At 52.6% G+C, this 13,884-nt stretch overlaps 7 protein-coding genes across 7 annotated transcripts; 1 reads left to right on the forward strand and 6 right to left on the reverse strand.

Annotated features, from left to right (window-relative positions):
• The first annotated feature begins 68 nt into the window (after positions 1–68).
• BD324DRAFT_622755 (hypothetical protein) lies at positions 69–2,485 on the forward strand. The gene is made up of 5 exons (XM_022015511.1): positions 69–664; positions 721–1,055; positions 1,096–1,388; positions 1,439–2,368; positions 2,400–2,485. Exons 1-4 carry the CDS (start codon positions 348–350, stop codon positions 2,357–2,359), a joined length of 1,866 nt encoding a protein of 621 aa, XP_021871640.1. The 5' UTR covers positions 69–347; the 3' UTR covers positions 2,360–2,368; positions 2,400–2,485.
• A 1,051-nt stretch (positions 2,486–3,536) lies between these two features.
• BD324DRAFT_390074 (putative malate dehydrogenase) lies at positions 3,537–5,170 on the reverse strand. Its single transcript, XM_022012659.1, has 8 exons — positions 4,798–5,170; positions 4,664–4,735; positions 4,594–4,609; positions 4,386–4,537; positions 4,096–4,307; positions 3,990–4,043; positions 3,720–3,933; positions 3,537–3,671 (listed from the first exon to the last, which is right to left on the reverse strand). The coding sequence occupies exons 1-8, from the start codon at positions 5,052–5,054 to the stop codon at positions 3,623–3,625; spliced, it is 1,026 nt and encodes a 341-aa protein (XP_021871641.1). The 5' UTR covers positions 5,055–5,170; the 3' UTR covers positions 3,537–3,622.
• Positions 5,171–5,361: 191 nt separating this feature from the next.
• BD324DRAFT_578323 (hypothetical protein) lies at positions 5,362–6,639 on the reverse strand (the record flags this gene model as incomplete). Its single annotated transcript, XM_022013314.1, has 7 exons — positions 5,362–5,512; positions 5,572–5,638; positions 5,696–5,758; positions 5,817–5,895; positions 5,957–6,054; positions 6,117–6,279; positions 6,517–6,639. The coding sequence occupies 7 exons, from the start codon at positions 6,637–6,639 to the stop codon at positions 5,362–5,364; spliced, it is 744 nt and encodes a 247-aa protein (XP_021871642.1).
• A 760-nt stretch (positions 6,640–7,399) lies between these two features.
• BD324DRAFT_622777 (Arv1-like family-domain-containing protein) lies at positions 7,400–8,766 on the reverse strand. The gene is made up of 3 exons (XM_022015512.1): positions 8,560–8,766; positions 7,944–8,440; positions 7,400–7,890 (listed from the first exon to the last, which is right to left on the reverse strand). Exons 1-3 carry the CDS (start codon positions 8,644–8,646, stop codon positions 7,446–7,448), a joined length of 1,029 nt encoding a protein of 342 aa, XP_021871643.1. The 5' UTR covers positions 8,647–8,766; the 3' UTR covers positions 7,400–7,445.
• Positions 8,767–9,215: 449 nt separating this feature from the next.
• On the reverse strand, positions 9,216–11,009 carry BD324DRAFT_389912 (hypothetical protein). Its single transcript, XM_022012658.1, has 2 exons — positions 10,748–11,009; positions 9,216–10,696 (listed from the first exon to the last, which is right to left on the reverse strand). Exon 2 carries the CDS (start codon positions 10,655–10,657, stop codon positions 9,650–9,652), a length of 1,008 nt encoding a protein of 335 aa, XP_021871644.1. The 5' UTR covers positions 10,658–10,696; positions 10,748–11,009; the 3' UTR covers positions 9,216–9,649.
• A 737-nt stretch (positions 11,010–11,746) lies between these two features.
• BD324DRAFT_389910 (hypothetical protein) lies at positions 11,747–12,818 on the reverse strand. The gene is made up of 2 exons (XM_022012657.1): positions 12,596–12,818; positions 11,747–12,518 (listed from the first exon to the last, which is right to left on the reverse strand). Exons 1-2 carry the CDS (start codon positions 12,653–12,655, stop codon positions 11,796–11,798), a joined length of 783 nt encoding a protein of 260 aa, XP_021871645.1. The 5' UTR covers positions 12,656–12,818; the 3' UTR covers positions 11,747–11,795.
• Positions 12,819–12,982: 164 nt separating this feature from the next.
• On the reverse strand, positions 12,983–13,602 carry BD324DRAFT_578977 (yippee zinc-binding/DNA-binding /Mis18, centromere assembly-domain-containing protein; the record flags this gene model as incomplete). The annotated part of the gene is made up of 4 exons (XM_022013351.1): positions 12,983–13,132; positions 13,196–13,304; positions 13,392–13,435; positions 13,504–13,602. 4 exons carry the CDS (start codon positions 13,600–13,602, stop codon positions 12,983–12,985), a joined length of 402 nt encoding a protein of 133 aa, XP_021871646.1.
• Between the last annotated feature and the right edge of the window lie 282 nt (positions 13,603–13,884).

Below are 13,884 nucleotides of genomic sequence, written 5' to 3' on the forward strand. Positions count from 1 at the left end.
CTCCCGTATGTCATCGGTGGCCTCATGAGGATGATGAGCCCGCTATCTTCATTTAATGAATACCGTCAGGAATCCTCAACGCTAACTTTCACACAATCGCGTGGCTCACCTTTTTCACTGACATCCTTTATCACTGACTCCCCCCTCCCTCCCCCCACTATTGTCTGACGAAACCCGTTGCAACTCTGTTTTCAACAAGGAGGGAGGGATGTATGGGAATTGCTCTGGATCTGGAACGAAAAGGTGCGTCTTGTCACTTGCAACTGACTAGAACCCTCTCTGGCCTCCCCATCCCGTCACCTCGGACGCGGCAGATGTGAGAAGGCAAGGTTTAGCAGAACATCAACATGGAGCTCGACCCGATCTCGTCTGTCCCAGTGACAGATGCTAATGCCGTCCAGAGTAGTCTGATATCGAGTCTGATTGTATCGTCTGCTCAAGTCTCGTCTGAGCAATCCTCATCAGAGCCTGTGTATCTGTCGACCTCCTCCTTGATCGACAATGGTGCCGGACCATCCAGTACGTCGCTCGCTCTTCCCAGCGGCTCGAGCGCCAGCCATGTCGCATCCGAAAACATGACCTCTACACCTCTGTTCATTGTCATGACATCTACCTCTATATCAACCCAGGCGATTATCGAGTCACACCTCGACGAGATCATGAGGTGAGCGCCATTGATCTTCCTTGTTGTGTTCCACGGACAGTTTTGACCCAACGAAGCTCTTCGACCTCGTCTGAACCGCTCGTACTGCCCTCGGCCACCTCTCTCACAGTCTTGACCTCCTCTCAGCCACATGTTGTTGTTCCCGTCTCGAGCTTCAGCCTCAGCTCCAGCGGCACCAGTACTAGCAGTCTTACGATCAGCACCTCAACGCGGGATCTCCTGTACGATCGGCCGACGTCTGAAGCCTTCGTCAGATCCACAGCAGGTTTGCTGGTTTCTTCCGTGGCACCAGTACAATCGATGTCCACACAAGCCGAGGTGATCATGAGCTATCATACCTCCTCGGTCGTGCATACCACAGTGACTTTGTTCTCTAGCCGACCGTCGACCAGTGAGTTACGAGGGCGTGAGGTTCGTCTGAATCTTCGCAGGCAACCTTCGTCCGAGCGCGCCTGCAAGCTCAAAGACCTCATTGGCATCGTCACAGACGGTTTCATCTCGATCCACAGTGATCAATGTCCCAGGTGGCCCAGAGTCTGGCGTCTCCGCATCCGTTTCTTCCAGTTCCTCTTCGATTGGAAACAGCGGCGCATTGGCAGATGGACAGAACGGAGGTGTCAATAGCATCTCCGGCCAAACCAATCTGTCATCCTTCGCTATCGTAGGTATAGTCGGCGGGATCCTGGTAGCTTTTGTCGGAGCTTATCTGGCCTGGTACAAATGGGTGAGGTTACCTACCCTATGGGCTCGAGATACAGCTGACGTGTCTCCCAGCGACGGAACAAGACAAAACGCGCAGCAGGATCGACAGACGATATCTCACCATCATCACCGTCATTCCAGAAGACGTACAATGCAGGCAACACTGTCAGGTCTTCTTTTGGAGACGACGTAGATCCATTTGACGATCCCAGGACACAGTATACGGCTTATCACGATGCGAGGTATCGCGAGACTCGGCTACAATCGGACTGCGAGCACGATGCTAGGGAATCGACATGCACTGCCTCTCATGAATGGGATGGCTATACGCAACTCTTGGACGATAAGGGGACGCGAACTCAGTACCTTGAGCGAGGAGTGGATGAAGATCTCGAGAAGGAGTTGGCAGGCCATCCGTCGGTTTCTATGGCGACACACCATCAAGATGTCTTCCGTGAAGCCAAGGATCCGTTCCAGGTAACCACTCTACCTTTCATTGCCGCTGAACCTCGTTCCCGACATCCACCCTCTCCGACCCAACAATCCCTGTCACGGTCCTTGACTCGTCACTCACCTCAACAGCGGCCCTCGACCAATGCGTCCGACCCGTTCGGCTTCGACAGAGCCACCAAAGCCTCGATGCCTGTTTCCATAGGAGCCGAGCATCAAACCTACGACTCGGTTTATGAAGCATATAGCCAATCGCGACCTGAAACAGGTCATGACCACCGAGCCACCCTTCAAACGCCAGCGACGGCCGCATTGGTACCTTGGATGAGGACTCATAGAGCTCATGGTGGAGCAGACGCAGAACCGAGGCCACCGGTTCCGAAGAGCAGACAAGGCCATCGAGGCGATCCTCCCAGGGGTGGAAATGCCTCAAATGTCACTGACACTATTCCAAGAGCTGCACCGGCTGCTGTGATGGCTCAGACCCCGGTAGCCAATGGTACAGGTGCAGGTTGGACGGGCGTGATACCGTCCTTTCGGTAGTCTATGTATCTGGAGTCAGACATGTCAGCGCCTTGCTCACTGAAAGGAGTGGAGGGGCATCGTATCGAAGCTTTGACTGACTGCCATAGCGACTGTAGCTTACTTGCTGTAACTCATTGCATTTGATATGTACTCTATTCCCGCTTAATGAACTGCTGCCCATAGCATCTCTCCATTTCATTTCCGTCGGGAATACATTTGTATTTCCGCGGTACCGGATTCGGTTTCCGCTTCGGTTCATCGGATTCTCGGAACAATCTTGCGGCTCGGTGGCAGGCAAGTCCTTCCCTTCAACGAGAACGAAGAGGGGAGGGGGGAGGCGAGGGAGTACATGTAGTGCCATGAGAGCGCATCGCCATGCTAAATATCGCTCACACTAAAAGGCAAGATAACGCATATATAAAGCTCTCAAGTGCGGTGGAAGAAGAATCCATTCTCATCCCCACCATCACAGCACATCGTTCCCACAGATCCACGGATACACTCCATAGCCTTTAGCTTGAATCTCTCAACGTCCATCATTATATGGGCCACCACAGACATAACAAAGACAACAACATAGCATCAGACGCCATGGGAATCCTAAAGACCACAATTGGAGCTGGAGCAGCGCTCGGTGCCGTCAACATGTTGACGAAAACATACGAGAGACACGGTCAGCAACAAGGACAAATGCAAGGATCATCATTCCAGGGGGCCCTTCCTCAACAGCCATACCCTGCCTATCAGATACCGCCACATCCACTGTGCAATTGCCCACACTGTCCACAGAACCAACAGTACCAATACCAACAACCTCCCCAAGGGTTGGGTGGCAATTCCCCTCAGCGACAACAGATCATGGCTAGGAGCGCTTCCCCACAATATCAGATTCAGGACGCTCCTGCTTATTCGAGTGGAATGCCTTCGGGACAATATCAGAACGCTCCTCAGTACCAGTACAGTCAAGACAAGCAATAGCGGCCGGCAACGGCGATACCAGATTGCCAGCGCCATCCGCCTCCCACTCAGTCACTTCACCCCGCCTCAAACCTTCTCCCTTTCTTTCCTCATAACAGCGGATCCCAAATTCCAGCTGTGCGAATAGACACCTCGGCCTTTGTTTCTTCGCTGTCATATACGAGTATAGATGTTTCTGGCCCTCGCCAGTATTTCGTTTGAGCTTTGTAGACGCATGTAACACGGCCCACCACCGCGACACATCACGATGAATTCGTTTTTGCATGCAATGAGTAAAGTCAAGAAGAATCTCTCAAGCGCATCTTAAGCCTTGTTGACAAAGTCCACTCCCTTCTTGATGTTCTTGGGTAGTCTTTGAAGGGTGTAAGCACATCGACTTGCTCCAAAAGAGAACACTCACTCCGCGAGACAAGCCTTGAGGAGCTCTTCCTCCTTGGCAGAGAGCTTTCCGACGGGGTGAATAGTCTTGACTCCCTCAGTACCAAGTTCGACCCTGGAGGCGAAGTACTCGACTCCCTCAGACTCGTACAAGGGGGACTTGACGAAAGTGGGTTCGACTACTTTCTCCTCACCGTTAATGGCCCGGATGACTGAGTTGGCGAATCGGGCACCGGCTGAGGTGGAGGACGGTGATGTCAGACAGACTTAGAGTGCAATGTAATGGACATACCGTATGCCATGGAGAGAGTGGCAGATCCAGCGCCGGCCTTGGCCTTGACGACCTCTAAAGCAGCGTATTAGAGATTACGAGCCCAATCGAGATGGGCTGCACTCACCATCACCACCGAATTGAATTCGGTTGACAAGAGCATCATACTCCTCTCCCTTGACGTCTCGACCCTTGGGTGCTTGACTGAGCAAAGGGACAATGGTGACTCCAGAGTGTCCTCCGACGACAGTGACCTTGACTTTCTTGGGGTCGACATTCTTGATCTCTCCGAGGAATCGGGAAGCTCGGACGACGTCGAGGGTGGTGACTCCGAAGATTCTGCGCAAGAGATGTCAGCGGTGCTCGTGACACGATGACATGAGCAGCCGGGGCCAAATACCCTGCTGGGAAACCTACCTCTTCTCGTCAAAGACTCCCTTCTGCTTGTAGACCTCGGCCCAAATGGGGACGGTCGAGTTGACAGGGTTGGCGATGATGAGGATCATGGCCTTGGGGCAGTGCTCAGCACAGGCCTCAGCCAAGGTCTGGACGATGGATGCATTGGTGTTCTGTAAGAGCTTATCAGCGAGCACCATCATGGCGTGGACATCGGGTGGTCACTGACAAAAAGATCGTCTCGGCTGCGTGAGCACTGTCAGCCTAGCACCTTGACTATCATTATGAATTGAACCCACGTCATTCCTGGCTTTCGGGGGACACCAGCGGGGATAACGACGACTTCAGCACCGGTCAAAGCCTCCTTGATCCTGTTGGACAAAAACACCATCAGCCATCTTTCCACGCCGGCCCAAGTAGTTTGAGAACTCACTGGTCCTGCTCGAAACCTTTAACTTCCGAGTGAGTGTTGACATGGCTGCAGTCCGCAGCGACACCTGGAGCTCCTCTGATGTCATACAATGACAAAGAAGTAACCAATGGGTCCGCCTTGAGGAGCAACGACAAGGGTTGTCCGATTCCTCCACCAGCTCCGAGGACCGCGACTTTACGCTCAGCCACGATGGAGCTGGAGAAAGCTCTTCGGGAGAGGAGAGAAGCGGAGCGAGAAGCGACTTGACGAGCGAACATGATTGTTGTGGGTGTCTTTTGGATGTTCTAGTGAGTCTAATAAGTGAATGGATAGGTTCAAGGGTAGATGCGAGCTGCCCCAAAATGTCCCCTCCAGGGGATTTTCGGAATGTCGACGTGTGGAGGAACCGGGCTTTTTTGTGGCAGCGGCGGATGATGAGTATTGATGGACATGGGGATGAAGAATGGAGTATGGATGCATGAGGAGGGCAAGGCAATCATGGACGAGACACGAGGGGCAGCATATAGTTGTACAAATCTTGAGGTGGCGGAGACGTGCTCTAGACTGCGTAGCCAATGTTTGCGATCATTCTCTGTCACTCAAACCACCTATACTGCCTCTACTTCTACTTCGTGAGAGCGACAAAGCACCATCGGGGCCGATGAGAGCAGCGTATTGTCCACGTTTAGGATTGTTCTGGCGCTTGGCAAGGGTCTTCTTGACCTTGCGTTCGGGTCTTGGGGGTCAGACGTCTCAGCGAGCTAGTTTGGCCAAGATGATGTGATCCGAACTCACCTGACTACAATGACTGGAACTGGTGAGTGAGATACGACGTATCGAGACACTGAACCCATTCCTGGCGCTGGATCGCGGAGTCAGCACAGTCGCTCACAGCGGGGTGAGCGCCCGGAACACCCACCGCCCATCGCCATACCCCATTTCTGCAAACGCGTCCGACTACCCTTGGTTCCCACTATCATAGCTGAGGAAGGTATCGACATGAGCATACACTTCTCCCGGCGCTGAGATGTCACACTCACAATCAGGTCTGTAGAGCGCTATCATCTTCAACAGAGTCTTTGTCACGCCTCCAGCGACCATTTCCACGATGATTGAAAGCTGCAGGAGATGTATGTCAATTAGCCATTCATCGACAGACAGGGCTTGGCACTGGACTGACCTTTCGACCATCCGCTTCGTTGTTCTTGTCCAAGATGTTTGAGAGCATAGTCTGAGCCTCTTCTCTAAACTCATCCTGTTGCGCCGGATCGGTCTTCTCTACATGGACAGGACCCGGTCATCAATGCGATGTGATGTATGTATGACATCATCCAACTCACCTCCTTCGTCAATGTCTATCACTCTGATGGCCACGATTTCATCCCCATCCTCCACCAGCTCTGTCATCAGCCAGTCGAGAGCATCTTCTCCCGACTCGTCTGGCGATACGGCCACTGCGAAGACTCGAGTGTTACGCGATCGTTTGTAACCCTCTGATTTGGCCTGTCGGGGGGAGAGGGGAAAATCAGCATTAGGACAAGGGTGTGGGGAATACTGGGACGCCGAGATGAGGCTTGGAGGAGTAGAGTAGTAGCTTTCGCAGCTCATAAGGGTACGCCTGATATGTTGAGACATCTCTAGGCCATTCGCTGCCCCACTCGCTTCCCAACCCGTTCCCCGCCCGACCCCAATGTGACATCACCTCTTCTTTCACGTCACAGGCTAGCTGTTCCCACTCACCTGACATGTGTACGCGAATAGAGCATCTGAATCAGGTTCAAAAGCCTCGAATCCAACTTTCCGCCTGTATCTCCCTTCATGTCCACTGGAATTTGTCCATGTCTTTGGTAATCCAGAAGACATTGCGCTGAATCTAGGTGAAAGGGCTCCATCCCCAGACCCGACACGAGCCATCGTCTGGCTTTGAACAGCCATCAAGGGAGGTGAATTGAGAGGACTCCGATCACTCAATGTTCGATGTGCTCCCAAATCTATCGGTCTATCGTTCCTGTCGATTGCGAATGATAATCTGGAAGATGATTGAGATGAAGACGCGGCAGCGGACATTTGATGAGAAGTGGAAGGTGATGGTGCGGGTGGTGGTGGTCCGAGCGAAGTCGGAGGATTGTCCGCATTACTGGGAGATGATGCCGACAGAACATTGGGTGATGATCCAGAGGATCCAGCATGGCGTAGTGCAGGTCGAAGAGACATGGCGAGTGGTAATTAATGAAGTAGGAAGCGAACCGGCCTTAGGATCCCTAATGCCCTCCACAAGGGACGAGAATATCAAACGTGCCTCACAGGCGTTGAGGGCAGTCAAAGGATGTTGTGAGGTCTGTTTAGGGGATGAGGTGCGCAGAGTCCTTCTGATCACAAGTCTAAACCTGTGGATAAGGAGCAGTGTGTAGACGTCAAAAGCCTTGGGTAACGCCCAGAAGTTGACGTTCAAGGCTCCCGCCGAGATCTTCCGGAGTCCTCACGCGGAATGGTGGTGGCGTACTCCTTGACCTTTGATCAAGGCGTCAATAGGCCAATCCAAGCACCACGCATCGGGCAGAGGGCGGCTCTAGAGCAGCCTCTCCACTCGTACATCGAGCCAGAATATGCCCAGACTATGCATTGCATCTTGCAATATGCCCTTAATTCGAGTCAAGCTTCCGGTGGAATCAGATCCGCCTCTCCAGTCCTAATAGACGCCTTCCCAGATCCCCTGCAGTCCAACCTGCCAATACCACCCCAGTCGTTTCCAACGGACTTGTAGGAAGTAAGACCCGTAATCCAAAGCCTGCGCTCATTCCGCCTAGCAGGCGAGTTCCGATCCAGATCCTGTCGGAGGCGTACCATAGATCCAGAAGAGCTTGTTCGACTTCTCCCACGTACGTCAGAGCAGGTAGTATGAAACGAGACCATGCGTCAACGGATGATGACGGCATTTGAGATTGGACAAGCTGTTCGATGGTCCTGATGAAGGTTGGGAGGAGAAGAGCGGGTGGAGATGCGGTCGGTAGATATTCATGATGCGACGAAGGGTTGTACCAAATAGACAGGAAGAGCTGGAGGAGAAGAGGCAGGACGGCAGTATAGCACAGCGTGAGAGAGACGAGGATGGGTCTGAGCGAGGGTTCAGGGAATGTGACAAGATTCTGAACAACACTGCGGCTCACTGGAAATTGTCTCGGCGTCCATCGTTAGACATCTTCCCTCTGGTAGGATACCATCCTCTCCAAGCGAGACAAAGCAATGTCAGCGCGACAGTGGTCAAGTGCTGAGCTAGAATCTCCACAATAACCCCTGATGCCGCAATGAAGATCAAGGAAGTTGTCTCTCGATTCAATAGTGAGAGCGGACCATGATCGTTTTGAGAGACAGCCCTTAGAGTCGACAAGACATTGAGGAGAGTTTCCGCAGCGATGATGATGCTCCCCAACCAAAGTTCAGTCGCCCACAGCTGGACACTGCGTTGAGTCGCTTGACGCTCAGGCGAGGAGACATCAGTCGGACGCTTTGATCGAGGTTGACTCGAATGACCCGCTTCGAACGGGGCAGAACCTCGGTTGAATAGAAGATGAAGGAATACTCGAGGTTTGAGCAAGATCAAGTCGAGCAGGAGAATAAGCGAAGGGTGCTCGATCAGAGGGTCCGCAAACCGATTACATCGATTCTAACAGTTCATCATCAGCAGCCTCTTTGACTATGCATGCCTGCGAAGAGATTTAGATGTTCAAAGCTTTCAGATGCCCCATCCTCGATGAGGAGAGCAAAACCTCTCATGACACTCACACAGACCGTCAATCTGATGTTTGATGCCGTCCTGTAGGTCGTATAGAGATGATCTGCTGGCGCTGCACAGTTCGTACATACTGGCATTGGCGCATCTGGACAATATACGGATGGGAGGGGGGTTGAAGAGTAGAACTGACGTTCAGTTGCTCGTGCTTCCCTGTCAAAGTGGCGCAAGGGCGCGGTGAAGTGCCTGACTACAGAAGAAGCACATAGCTGCATGTGGAACTACAACGTGGCCATAGAGTCTGTAGATAGGGTCGAGGGCTCCTTGCTACCAAGACAGGATCCTCCCACTGCTCCTTGTCCCGTATTCATCGGTGTGGATGTCAGGGGTCCCGTGATTTCCTCGAGCGTCATCCTGCTCTGCTGTCTACCCCCTACAACGTCCATCGGAACCGAACGGGAATTTATCGTGGAGCCAAGTCCAGCATATTGGCCCATACGTGATTGAGGCGAAGACCTTTGTCCAAATTCATCCTGAACTTCCGTCCTTCGGCTGATCACGTCCCCTCGTCTCATCTGTTGTCCTTCTCCTGCTCTCAGATCCAGCTCGTCAATCGCTCTGACAGGGACCAAGGGAGATGCAGAGACTTCCCGTCGAGGACTGAATAGACCGGCTGGGATTCGAGGTGGAGATGGAGAAGAACCACTGGACCAGCTTCGCCTACTGACAAGATCAAAGATGGATCGATCGGGCCTCGTGGCGATGGTCGAAGCGGGGCTATAGGAAAGTTTATCGGGCCTATTCCGCGACCCCACGGTGTGAAAAGGGGAAGCTCGATAAGCAGGTTCAGCAATAGTGCTCGTCCGATACCGCTGTCTAGACTCCGCTTCTGCTCGTTGAAGCGCAGATTGCTGTTCGACTTTGACGGCTCGTCTGCGATTTTGAAACTGACAGATGAGAGGGTTGTCTCAGTCTATGCCTGGATCCGGATTCATCGCCACACCCACCCAGATTTGAACGCTCCGACTGGTCATCCCCAGCTCTCTGGCGAGAGCATCTCGTTCCTCTGTATTGGGATACGCAGACCTCTCGAATGCGTCAATAAGGACAGACAGCTGCAGGTCGTCGGCTAGGGGGTCAATGTCAGCTACACAGCGTGGATCCCCTGGAGGAGCGACTCTCACCCCGTTTCAGAGGGGCTTTGATGCCACCTGGGCTAATGGCACTTCCCGGTGATCCATAGAAATCAGTCAGCTGTCCGAACGGCAGTGCCAACCTCGATGCACCGGCAGAATGATACCTAGCATCAGGATTGACGGGCGGAGCATAAGGGTGGATGGATAGCTTTGGCCGATGGGTGGCGTATGGCTGTGGTCCAGGCCCGGGACTGTCTGCTCGATGCGCGGACAAATAGGGGGTTTGACGAGGCGAGAAGGTGGATCGCAGGTTTCCGGGAAAGCCTTGTTGAGTATGAGCATCGAAGAAGGCTGGTCGATCTGGGCTGAGAGCGGGACTTCGATACATGGGGTGCTGCTGCTGGTGCTGCTGCTGCTGTGGAGGTTGTGCTTGCCTCGTTGGGTTCTGCGAGGCTGAGGATGCGGATTGATATTGAAGTGGCAGATCGTGATCCATCCGAGAATCACCAGAGGCTCTCGCAGCATCGGGTCGCTCTGTGACAGATACGGGTGTAGGATAGAATCCGTGTCCGTTGGTAGGCGTAGTACGAACTTTGCGCAGAGGAGTGCTGGTATTACTGAATGGACCCCTCGTCTCCTGACTCTCATTGACACGTGTGGCAGTGTCCAATCGAGGAAGCGGCGGAGGCGATCGGTAGACAGGGGGTGAAAAATATTCCCGTTTGACGATGTCTTCCGATGGTTTCCTGCTTGCCTCCGGAACGGGCACCATGGTACTGTAGCGGATATCGACGAGAGGCGGTGAAGGAGACGGAGAGAGGAGCGCCGATTGCCAAGCTGAAATCGATTCGTTCCGTGAACAAGGGGCTGATGGCTGAGATTGAGCCTGCTGATGGAGGTGGATAGATGGTCGTCGCTGGTACTGAGGCTTACAAGATAGAGTCGGGCGACGGTGTGGCACTTGACTGCTGTGTGGGAAGTATAGAGCGGTGGGCGAGGGCTGGACAGCGGTCATTGAGAGAGAGAGCGCGAAGGAGTTTAGAGGGTTGAACGAGTGAGGCGGAGTATGAGATCGTTTCGATGTCGTCGATGCTGACGATCTCGCTGTGGGGTGGATTACCTGATATTGGTGAGTTGAAGTAGATTCTCAAGTGATGACACTAAATTGCTAAGAAAGATAGTCCACTTTATATCCTGTGGGAGCTTTGCTCAAATGACCAACTCCCCAACCTTTGTCTCGTAATCGCTTGGGAGAGCAAACACGGTATCTAGCGTCACACGTTTGCAGTACGAGGGATAGGATAAGCCGAAGGTGTCAACCTTTGTATCGCTCGGGCCAATGTTGACAAGCTCTGTGGGAAGATTGACGAGAGATCCAGAGAGAGTGAATGTCAGAGAACGAGGGTCGATCCTTCCCTACCAAGGTTTTGATTGTCGATTTCGCCTTCTCCTCAAAGTCGTAATTAAGAGTTGTGACAGTCTTCTTTTGATCTAAACTCTGCTCAAAATGATCCTATTCTTGTGTACCCCAGGCGCAAATCCCGACCCAGTTTTGTATATGTTCCCTGGTCCGAAACAGGTTTCGAACGCCAAGTAGTTCCGAGGATGACCCGGTCGCTGATCCTTTGAGGATGATGCTAGAGGAGGTTCAAAGGTCCCAAACGTCGTATGACAGACTATGAGGGCCTTGAAGTCCTCAGAGGTGTTCGCGAGTCGGCCTATGGGTGGTCGGGATCCCCGCGTTCCAACCTTTGTCGATGGCGAGGCTGGGATAGACGGGTGATCGAAGCTACAAGGGATCACGACTACTGGGGCGGAATGCTCGAGGCGGGTCGTCGAGGGGTCGAGAGGGATGACTCCAGCCCGTGGAGGCCGGTGACAATAGTGCTCAGCCGTTACAAAGACCTGAGTTCTGTATCGGCGGTCCAGAACGTCGGATATAGAGGTCGAGCTGTGATTCTGCTTCAGAAACTTGAGCTCACGATATCTTCCAAGCGTCAGCGAACAGAAACAAGCAAACGTAATATGCGTCTTCCCCAGGACATCCGTGAATAAGTTTGTCAATACTCAAAGCTCCCGGTCTACACGGCGACAACAAAGGAGACTGTTTGATCCGATCGGCGGGATGGACTCACAAGTCGAACGAATACCTTTCATCCACCTAGTAGCTTGTGAATCAATGGGCCTGAGATTTCACACGGTCTATGTGAGTCGATAGACGATCGCAAGAAAACCTCTGAGTTTGTTTGCCCCGTGCAGATCGAGAGTGAGTCCCGGTACATGACCCGAGGATGTGTGAGAAACGAAAATGAACTGCAGGATATAGCGATCAATAGCAGACTTGGAGAGACCCCTTTCAAGGTAGGAGATGGATCGATGAAGGGAATGGGTTGATGAAGGGAATGGGTTGATGAAGGGAATGGGTTAATGAAGGGAATGGGTTGAATGACCCAAGGTGTCGACTGTGAGAGCGGGAAGAAGATGATAAGGAGCATCAAGGTGAAACTTGTCGAGACGAACGATTGACTGATGATCGAAAGGGCGGGGGAAGATGCCAGGTTAAGAGGAAATAGATGAGCCTCGATGTTGAGGATATTCAGTAATTCTTGATTGGCTTCAATGGCGTCGGTCTCATCATCAGCGGTAGAGAGGGCTGTCCAACAGGTAGCAGTAATTCTTGATAAGCGAGCCGGCCAATAAAATTCACCCGGGATCCTGGCCATTGCCTCCTTCTCACCATCGGTTCCAAAGGCATATGCTACCATCTTCAAACCCGTCTTTGCTGACATATTCATCGGGTTCGTCGGCCCCAAATTGATCCGACCCAGTAGGATTGAGCAGTGCAGTCTAGTCCTTTGGCCCCTAGTCCCGTGTACCTGGGTAAGAGGTTAGGCTAAGCGAAGTCTGTGAGAGTCCACACAGCACTGATCAGTGGGGTCAGTGGTCGACTCACAACAGTTTGTAGCCTGATGTTGAAAGCGTTCGAAGGAAATACATGGACAAGACACAACATGAAATCGAGAAAAGATTGAAATGGCAACAGGGAGATGGTATGATTCGGTTCGTGATTGAGGTCTGGGCTGAGAAAGGTGCAAAGGGGGAGGGAGAAGGAGGTCTGGAGAGGAGAAGCTGAGTACAAGGGTGGATTAAGAGAACAGCCTGAGGGAACGGTATACAACGATATCGCGCGGAGAAAAGGAAGGGTACAGATTAATAAGTGAAGGTCGATGCTGGAAGGTTAGGGGTTGTTGAAGTCACCGGAGCCATGGGGCCACAGATCGGGTGATGTCGGTGGAATGACAGTAGTCCAGATTGTCCGTTGGTGTTGCGGGTGCCCAAATTACACCCTCGCCATGAGCTCTCTCACAGATATCTCTTCAATCTTTGGTCTCCCTGTTTCACGTTTTCCCTCTGGTACTTCTGTGATCATTTCCCTTTCCAGGATATAGCGACCTTCTTTGTACTTCTGGTCGGGGTCATGGGCAAAGTCCTGACAGTGGATAGTCAGCCGCGAGGCAACGAGGACTTTTCCAGTACAACACAGCACGCTCACATATTTCCACCCTAGTGTAGTATGACACACTTTACAGAACAAGTCTCGTACTGTATGCTTGCCTGTGCTCATCTCTCGATCTCCCGGTTCGCCAGTGTACACGTTTACCCTGGCAGAGGGATCATCAGCGAAAAGTTGCCAATGGTAGAGGCAGCTTAGTCGCCCGCAGTGTCGTAGGTGCACTCGTAGGACTCACGTATGACGGATCAGCATTGCTTTTCCATGTTGACCACGAAATTGCTGGAGACCCCAACTCAGCTCTGACCCCCCTCACACCCTCTTCGGGTATCAGGTCAGGATGAACTCACAGTCGATATGACGCTCTCAGATACTGCCAGGTGATTTCCGCATACCCTACAGCAGTAAACATATTCGCCCGCCAGATACACTCGGAACGTTCGTCCCATGGCGAATGAAGGAACAGGTTGCACTCAGGGTATCGAGATCCACAAGGCCACCTGAGGCCGGCGGGTGGTGGCAATAGGAGCGGGGAACGGATGGATGAGGCTCAGACCTATCGAGGGGGATTGAGGAGAGCAAATTGATGGAGTACTAAGTATGTGTATATCGCTACGCTATCCTGAGCGCGATGTAGTGTATGAGATATCCACTCGTGGTCATTGAGGTGTCACTCAATACTTGGATGATGAGAGTAATTGATAGACCACCGGACCATCCCGGTCCTCGCT

Source organism: Kockovaella imperatae (assembly GCF_002102565.1).
Source record: "Kockovaella imperatae strain NRRL Y-17943 chromosome Unknown BD324scaffold_5, whole genome shotgun sequence".
Taxonomy (NCBI): domain Eukaryota; kingdom Fungi; phylum Basidiomycota; class Tremellomycetes; order Tremellales; family Cuniculitremaceae; genus Kockovaella; species Kockovaella imperatae.

Coding starts and splice junctions, on each gene's coding strand:
- BD324DRAFT_389912 (XM_022012658.1), bottom strand. CDS start 10,657: ATGACCGCTGTCCAGCCCTCGCCCACCGCTCTATACTTCCCACACAGC.
- BD324DRAFT_389910 (XM_022012657.1), bottom strand. CDS start 12,655: ATGTTGTGTCTTGTCCATGTATTTCCTTCGAACGCTTTCAACATCAGG. Junction 12,519..12,595: donor ACATCAGGCTACAAACTGTT/GTGAGTCGACCA, acceptor CCTCTTACCCAG/GTACACGGGACTAGGGGCCA.
- BD324DRAFT_622755 (XM_022015511.1), top strand. CDS start 348: ATGGAGCTCGACCCGATCTCGTCTGTCCCAGTGACAGATGCTAATGCC. Junction 1,056..1,095: donor CTCTAGCCGACCGTCGACCA/GTGAGTTACGAG, acceptor GAATCTTCGCAG/GCAACCTTCGTCCGAGCGCG. Junction 1,389..1,438: donor ATCTGGCCTGGTACAAATGG/GTGAGGTTACCT, acceptor CGTGTCTCCCAG/CGACGGAACAAGACAAAACG.
- BD324DRAFT_390074 (XM_022012659.1), bottom strand. CDS start 5,054: ATGTTCGCTCGTCAAGTCGCTTCTCGCTCCGCTTCTCTCCTCTCCCGA. Junction 4,736..4,797: donor AAAGGTTTCGAGCAGGACCA/GTGAGTTCTCAA, acceptor TTTGTCCAACAG/GATCAAGGAGGCTTTGACCG. Junction 4,308..4,385: donor GGAGTCTTTGACGAGAAGAG/GTAGGTTTCCCA, acceptor TCTCTTGCGCAG/AATCTTCGGAGTCACCACCC.
- BD324DRAFT_622777 (XM_022015512.1), bottom strand. CDS start 8,646: ATGCCAGTATGTACGAACTGTGCAGCGCCAGCAGATCATCTCTATACG. Junction 8,441..8,559: donor ACATCAGATTGACGGTCTGT/GTGAGTGTCATG, acceptor ATGAACTGTTAG/AATCGATGTAATCGGTTTGC. Junction 7,891..7,943: donor GGACGCCGAGACAATTTCCA/GTGAGCCGCAGT, acceptor ACCCTCGCTCAG/ACCCATCCTCGTCTCTCTCA.